The sequence below is a fragment of the Melitaea cinxia genome, chromosome 4 (genome assembly GCF_905220565.1).
Source record: "Melitaea cinxia chromosome 4, ilMelCinx1.1, whole genome shotgun sequence".
Taxonomy (NCBI): Eukaryota; Metazoa; Arthropoda; class Insecta; order Lepidoptera; family Nymphalidae; genus Melitaea; species Melitaea cinxia.
In genome coordinates this window covers 899,303-907,027 of record NC_059397.1, presented here as the reverse complement: position 1 = coordinate 907,027, position 7,725 = coordinate 899,303, and the positions used below count along the sequence as shown (strand labels likewise).

General features: G+C 34.6%; 1 protein-coding gene across 1 annotated transcript; it reads right to left on the bottom strand.

Moving 5' to 3' along the window:
- Positions 1 to 1,332: 1,332 nt before the first annotated feature.
- On the bottom strand, positions 1,333 to 3,237 carry LOC123670080. Its single transcript, XM_045603588.1, has 4 exons — positions 3,147 to 3,237; positions 2,755 to 2,867; positions 2,168 to 2,272; positions 1,333 to 1,548 (listed from the first exon to the last, which is right to left on the bottom strand). Exons 1-4 carry the CDS (start codon positions 3,235 to 3,237, stop codon positions 1,333 to 1,335), a joined length of 525 nt encoding a protein of 174 aa, XP_045459544.1.
- Positions 3,238 to 7,725: the final 4,488 nt, after the last annotated feature.

The following is a 7,725-nucleotide window of genomic DNA, read 5'->3' as shown; positions in this document are numbered from 1 at the left end:
TGATTGATGATTGATGATTTGTTGATGTTTGGAAAAGTAAAGGGAGATGAAGACAACATATATTTATCTTCCAAAAAAGTACTTTTTTGACTATATTACTCATTTAAATTAGTAATTTATAGAAATAGAAAGTTTTTTAAATGATGTATTTATATGAAACCTGTTCAGCAGTGTCGTAAGCGATGAAATAAAACAAAACACTTTTATAAAAATAATTGATGTACAAATTTATTTCTGTCCGAAGTTTTAAATTACAAATTAAAATTTAAAACTATTCACGTGATTTTATCACTTAAAGCTTTATAAGCTACTAGAATTAAATAATAATATAATTTAAGTTTTTCAAACCCTAATCTACTGAGATTGCACATGCCCTTGGCACTAGCTAGACTAGGTTTTACATAAATTGATATCTAAAAAATATTTACAGTTGCCTAACAAGAGAGCTAGTTACGTAACGAGAGAATAATTACAATTAAAATACAAAATGAATACGTAAAAAATTACAGCTTGACTAGAAGCGAAATAAATTAAAATTTACATAAATAATACTGTTCCTAAATCTAGTGGGAATTGATTAGCTATATCACAATTTAGGAATTGCGTCACGAACGCGCATATACTAACAAAATACTGATAATCGATGTCCAAAATCTAATCTAAGTACAAAACTAAGCTAAGAAAATTTTAAGTACAAAACAGGACGTAACATTTGGAAAAATTTCAATTAATTCACAACTCCATTTTGGTCCCATTCTTACATTAAATAAATAAATAACTTATGTACAAAATACTGCTTAAAATTACAGCGTTACAACAAGATGCATGGATCAGTCGTAGCGAATATTCTTCACAACATTGTCTCTCACTTCTTGTATAGTCTTTAAATTACGTCAAGTATCTTCTAAGCACTAATTGTCTTCGATAGGAACCCGTCTAAATTCGTTAATGAGTAAGCTTTCACCATCTACTCCTCTTGAGTTTCTGTTCACATGTACATTTAGATCGATTCCACCTCGTATTCAGCTATAACAATAGAAGAAAAAAATCATTCGATCTCTTTGCACTGTTGAATTAATATTAGTGACAAATTTACAAATAGAAAAAAAAAACTTAAGCGGTGTTGTAAGACAACGGATGTCAGTATGGCGTAAACGACAAAACATCGACGAAAACATAAGCTTTATCTATTGAAATTCTTTTAACATAATTATTTTACATTCATGCATTAAGATAAAATTTTGAAGAAAATAAAAATTTAAAACATCGAAACGAAAGCGTGTGTTAAAAATAATTGCGTTATTCTAACATGCGTGCCGTTCCACACCTACGTTAGTGATCACAGACATCCATCATCCTACGAACCTTCTTTAGACAATTTCGCCTCTCCTCCTTGTTGGGACAATGACAGGAGCACTTACGAGGATCAAAGACCTTCGGGGCTCCGCAGTCGCTACTCGATGACGAACAGCAACCGCAGCTCTCGTGAACCTCCACTTTGATCGTGGTACAAGTGTCCTTACTTGTCGATAGATCGAATATTCTCACCTGCACAAAAATATTTCATTAATTGTCGTCGCGGTTTCGATTCCCGCACATAGCTACGCTACGCTTCAGCCTGTAATATCCCACTACTGGGCATAGGCCTCTTTCCCCATGTAGGAGAAGGATCAGAGCTTAATCCACCACGCTGCTCCAATGCGGGTTGGCGGATACATTCCCTACTATGAGTAACGATCGCTATCAGGTATCAGGACCGCACATAGCATATATTTTTATTGGCCATACAGATGTTTGCCGTGGTCTGGGCGTTTGGTGTAGTGACTCCCGACACAGGAGAAATTCCTACTGGAGACCGTTGACTATGAGGTGTTTATCAACCACCAATCATCAAATTAAAGACCAATTTACTATAGATATTGACACAGGTTTACTTAATATTATAAACTTTATTACTTAGGGTTAATATTTTGTTACACTTGAATTCTAACTATTCTACAGTAACTTCGCAAAGCATCTGATAGACTACGATTAAAACAATGAATGTCATTATAATAACGTAATATTATAATTGTCATTAAGTATTGCTCAGCATGGAAAAGTGTGCCAAGGTTTAGACAAATAACGTTCCTATGATTAGATGGTAAATGTTTTATTAAATACTTACAGGAATAGCCTCGATCCTAGTCTTGACGGGGACGCACTGGGATCCCGGCCCCTCCAAGTCGCAGAGTCCGACGCAGCGCTTGACCCACACCCAACTTGGATTTATCTGGGGAAATACGCTAGTCAGTCAAGCCATCCATATATTTGGAAGCGGATTTTCTCACGCATTAATGACTGCCGACACGGATGTAAGACATTGTCCGCGTTTGAATATTCGAGTAACTACGTTGATGTATGTAAAGTTATTTCTTAATGAAATTTTATCAATTGTTACCATTTGCAAATATTTGCCTAATCACTCTACTATGAAGACGTTAATGGTTATCTTCGTTATCAGCCTTAAATTAAGAAAATGATTTAATTGTGAATATTATGAAACGTTGACTTAGAAATATAATATTCATAAAATTGAATAATTTTATTTTGATAAACAAAATCATGGTATAATTCTTTATTGGTCCTTTTATTTAGTAGGCAATTAGGATGTGCATAAAAATTATTTGTTTTTTACACATTTTAAATATAAATTTAAAATAATTTCATGATGAAGTAAATATAAGTAGGTAATAGCAATGACATCGAGCTCACCTGTGTAAAAGAGTTTGGAGGTTTAAGTTCCTGGAACACCTCTTTAGGTTCTCCACACCTGGACTTCTCGATTAATTCATGTCTCAGCTTATCCGAGGCGCTAGTACAACCCACTGCAGACAAACAACGTATTAGTTTCATACAAACACACACACACTTTCACGTGATATCATTAAAAAATGTTATCAATTCATTTTACACGCACGTGCTTAATGCTCAACTGTTGCATCAGATAATAAATAATAAATTAAAAAAACTTTTAAAGTTCCTATTAATCATAAATATTAGTCTGATTCTGATCTGTAAATTTAAATGATCCTTTAAGGGATTTAAATTAAAGGACTCTTTAAGGGTCAGAGGTGAATCAACTTTCTTTAGGTCGCCCTTCTCACCTTTCTTGTCGTCGAACTTCGGGAACTTCGGGTTTTGTCTGAACCCGTTCACGGCCACAGCAAAAACAATAAGGAATAATATTCTCGCCATTGTATTTATCACTTCACTTCACTAATTCACTAATCACGGTCACCGTACGTGTTGCTTCTTTGGCGGTCTCTTGGTTTGTGGTTGTAAGCGCGACGGTTTTCTATTATAAAGCCTGAGTCAGCGGTGTGTGGCTCGTGTGTGGCAGGCTCACCCGCGTTGCGTCACGCTGCACAGCTGATATCACTACGTCATGCTAAGCGGCGTTTCACTAAACGCACCAAACTCTACCAGTCATTGTATCTAAGTCCGCGTTTAACGCCATTCACGGATAACCTAGCGCAGCGGGTAATTTTAATCCGTGTCTAATACTGACTAAATATCCGATAGTTTTGTCCGTTTAGAAGATTATCCTGTTCGATAACGGTCAGTAATTTTGATAAGCGGGAAAAACCTGTTAACTGTCTCGCAATGTAAGGAATGCGTACATCGATGATAACAAGGGCTTATCGAAGTTCACATAACTTTGAAATTACAGGAATATTTGATGAGTATTTCTCAATACTATTTCAGCGTTGTGTAATCAGTACTGGCGCCTGATTGCCGTATCAATCGTCATCGGCTGCAATACTCTACGTTCTAGATAAGATTCTGACGTCATTCTAAGTTAAGACCTTATCAAAGATCGCCCTAAATTCGGCGCGTGCGGCTTCTCAAATTGTAACCCAATTCTAAAAACTAGAACGCACCGAATATCGACCTTAATTTTGTAGCGGTTTTTTTTCTGTAATTAGAATGATTTTGTGTAAAGCTATTTTAGTACCACTTTATTTTGATAAAATATTACTCACAATTAGAATATGTAAATTATTATGTTAAGTTTAAATTTAGTAACCGTTGTTGTACTATTAATAATAACGTTTAATTAATATTAATTGTATGGAATGTAGTAAAGTAATTAAATGCATTGTATTGTATTGCTACTGTTTCAATTAAAACTGTAATTTAATATTATTTTTTGTTAAAGGTTTTGATATTTTTATTATTATATTTTATTTAATAAATCGTTTTAAACGTAATAATCTTTAAATTTAAAATGATACGCAATTAATCGTTCATTAAAAAAGTTTACAGAATGTAGGTCAGATGATGAACAAATCTCGTTCATCTTGTGTATCTTAAGGTGTCAGAATAAAATATGTATGTGCATATAATAATATTATAAAAAGTTTGAATTTGGCTATTTATCATTATTTATAATTTATTTTGAGCAAAATATTATTTTTTTTATCAAATTACTATTTACTATTGAATATAGAATAACACACACAAAATTATTTCTTAAGAATGAAAAGAGGAGTACAATTTTTCTTTTAGATTGATGTTATCTTCTTATATAATGTTTGTGGTCGCAAACCTTCGAACCGGCTCAACCGATTTTAATTATTTTTTTTGCGTACGATTGGTAGATCCGAGAAAAGGTTGTAGGCTAATTTTATACCCCTAGAATGGAATCTCTATGCAATGGCAGAATAACATTCGCCGGGTTAACAAGTAAATATATAAAAACTAAAAGCAGGTTATAACTATACGATGATTTTAGTTCATCAAATCTTCATTTACAATCATGAGGATAGTTTCGAATTTCTTTCAGACCTGTCAAGTAGTTGATTATACGTAAATTGAATGATTAAACAGTGGAATATTTCTACATGCTTGTGGAAATTTTCTTTCATCTTTATCGATAAGGGTTATCAGTAAGGATTATTGCGAATTTCCTGCTTGAAATAATCTCCTTTCGCGAGTTAAATTTGGGAATTTTCGGGATGATATCCTAAAAACAAACTGATTTTTGATTTAAAAAATAAAGACAGCTTTTTATAACAATTTAAGCCGCAGATAATAATTAAATATTATATTTTATATATGTTTCTAATTTGCTATGTAAGTATAGAATTAGCTAACCCCTCTCTTCCCATGGGTGTCGTAAGAGGCGGCTAAGGGATAACAAAGTTCCACTACCACCTTGGACTTTACCTCGGTCACCAACCCGCCTAACCAGCGCGGCGACTATGGATAAAACCCTATGAATTCACGTCAGGTATTTCTACCCTCAGTTCCCGGTAGCCCCGCTATTCGCGACTAAGCAGCGATCGCAGTAACGGTGTGGCGGAGGGTTCTGAGAATTGCTGCTTTTGAGGAAGAGACGTTCAGCAATGGACTACGACAGACTGAACGATATTTTATATATTGTTTCTATGGCATACGAATCAATTTTAAATATTTGTTTTGTCTATCCGATGTTGCAGTCAAAACATTTTTTTTAATATATAATATAAAAAACTGTTTTACTGTTAATCAGAAGATTTATTTACATTTAATCGATAGACTTTGAACTCTATGTATTCATAAACTTTCATTCTACAATTCAAATTAAAAATTCGCTGTAACCACACGGCAGTAAATAATTTAGCCACCCTCTCTTTCCGTGGGTTGCGTAAGGGGCGACTAAGGGATAACAAAGTTCCACTACCGCCTTGGAATTTATAAAGCTGATCGATGGCGGGATAACCATCTAACTGCTGGTATTGAAATACACAGGCCGAAGATAGGCAGCAGCGTCTTCAGTGCGACAAAGCCAGCCCTGCGGTCACCAACCCGCCTGCCCAGCGTAGTGACTATGGGCAAAACACATGTGTTCGTTCCATAATGTCGGGTGCGAACTTGTGGAGACCTATGTCCGGCAATGGATTGAGATAGGCTGAAGTGACTCTATAATTCAAACAATTTAACCAATATCAAAATTATACCCAAGTGAAACCACAACGGATGTCTAGTTTAATAATTTATTTATTGTTTCCGTCGCCGACTGATGTGGTTACGTGAAATTATCCGTATCAATAATATTTTTGTATTTCTTTACTCACCTTTCTCACCACAGTAGCACGACACTGCTTGAAAGCAGTATTATTTAGCTGTAATCTTCTGTAAGGTCGAGGCACTACCCCAGTTGGGTTGCTCCAGGTTTTGAGCAGCATATACCCTCCTGTGTCGTACCTACGTTTCAGTAGTTATAAATTAGGTAGGTTAGGTAATCAGAGAATCGCGTGAAATCACTTATCTTTTCTAGTTAATAATAAGGCGTGAACGAGATCACTTTATACTCGACTAGCTGCGCCACCCGCTTCCACCTGCGTACTTTCCAATCCCCTTTGTAATGTCGGGATAAAAATATTCTATGTATGATTCTAGATATCCACCTATCTACGTACCAAGTTTCATTAAAATCTGTCCAATCGTTTTTGCGTGAAAAAGTAACTAACATACATACATCCTTAAAAACGATCGCATATAATATTAGTACTCTACTGTAGTTCTCATGTGATGAATAATCTTTTGACAGCACGCGCTTTTAATGATAAAACATATTTTAATCAGAGTTCGCTCATTCGTGACCTTTACCATCTCGTGCATATGAAATGATAAAAATTGTATATATATATCTGTTGGCCTAACGTAATTTTGATGTAAGACTTCTTTACGCTTGACTTGGGGAGTAAGCTGGTGAATGCGTGACAAGAGGTCAAGAGCGTTACGAAAAGTGTGATCGGGCGAGGCGAACGGAGCAAGAGAGTGGTGCGAGTACATATATGCTTTCTCTCTTTCTCTCAAAGCCAGTTACGTTTCGTATATCTAAGATACATTGCAGGACTATTGTACAGAAGTTTTACTTCAGTCGTGTGACCACATTAATATGATATATAAAATAATTGTGTTTGCTCGCAAACGAAAAAAAAACCGACTTCAATTACATCGACAAGTAATACAACGTAGATCGACGAAAAAATAGTCAAGCAACTACGCTTTATTAAAGATTACTCAAAAAGTAGTTACCAGATCTCGATAAAATTTATATGTGACCACACAATAAACATCAGTTTTCGATTAAATTAAAAATTATCAAAATCGGTATACCCAGTAAAAAGTTATTACGGATTTTCGAGAGTTTCCCTCGATTCCTCTGGGATCTCATCATCAGATCCTGGTTTCCTTATCATGGCACTAAACTTGGGATATCTTCTTTCTAGCAAAAAAAGAATTATCAAAATCGGTACATCCAGTAGAAAGTTATGCGGTATAATACAACGTAGGTCGACGAAAAAAGCGTCAAGTAAAAACACATTATTAGATATAACTCGAAAAGTAGTTGTTAGATCTCAAATAAATTTAAATGGGACCAATTGGCACACACCACCTTTCGATTAAAACAAAATTTGTCGAAATCGGTCCACACGGGCAAAAGTTCTGATGTAACATACATAAAAAATAAAAAATAAAAAAAAAAAAAAAAAAAACAGTCGAATTGAGAACCTCCTCCTTTTTTGGAAGTCGGTTAAAAAATAACTACTCTATAAATTATTTATTACATTTACAAAGCGTAATTTTTATCAATATGTTCCATTACCAAATATGTTTTGATATTTCGATTATGTAAAAAATAAACCTGAACTTTACTCCGTGGTCGCCCCTGATAACAAAATAAATTCTTAG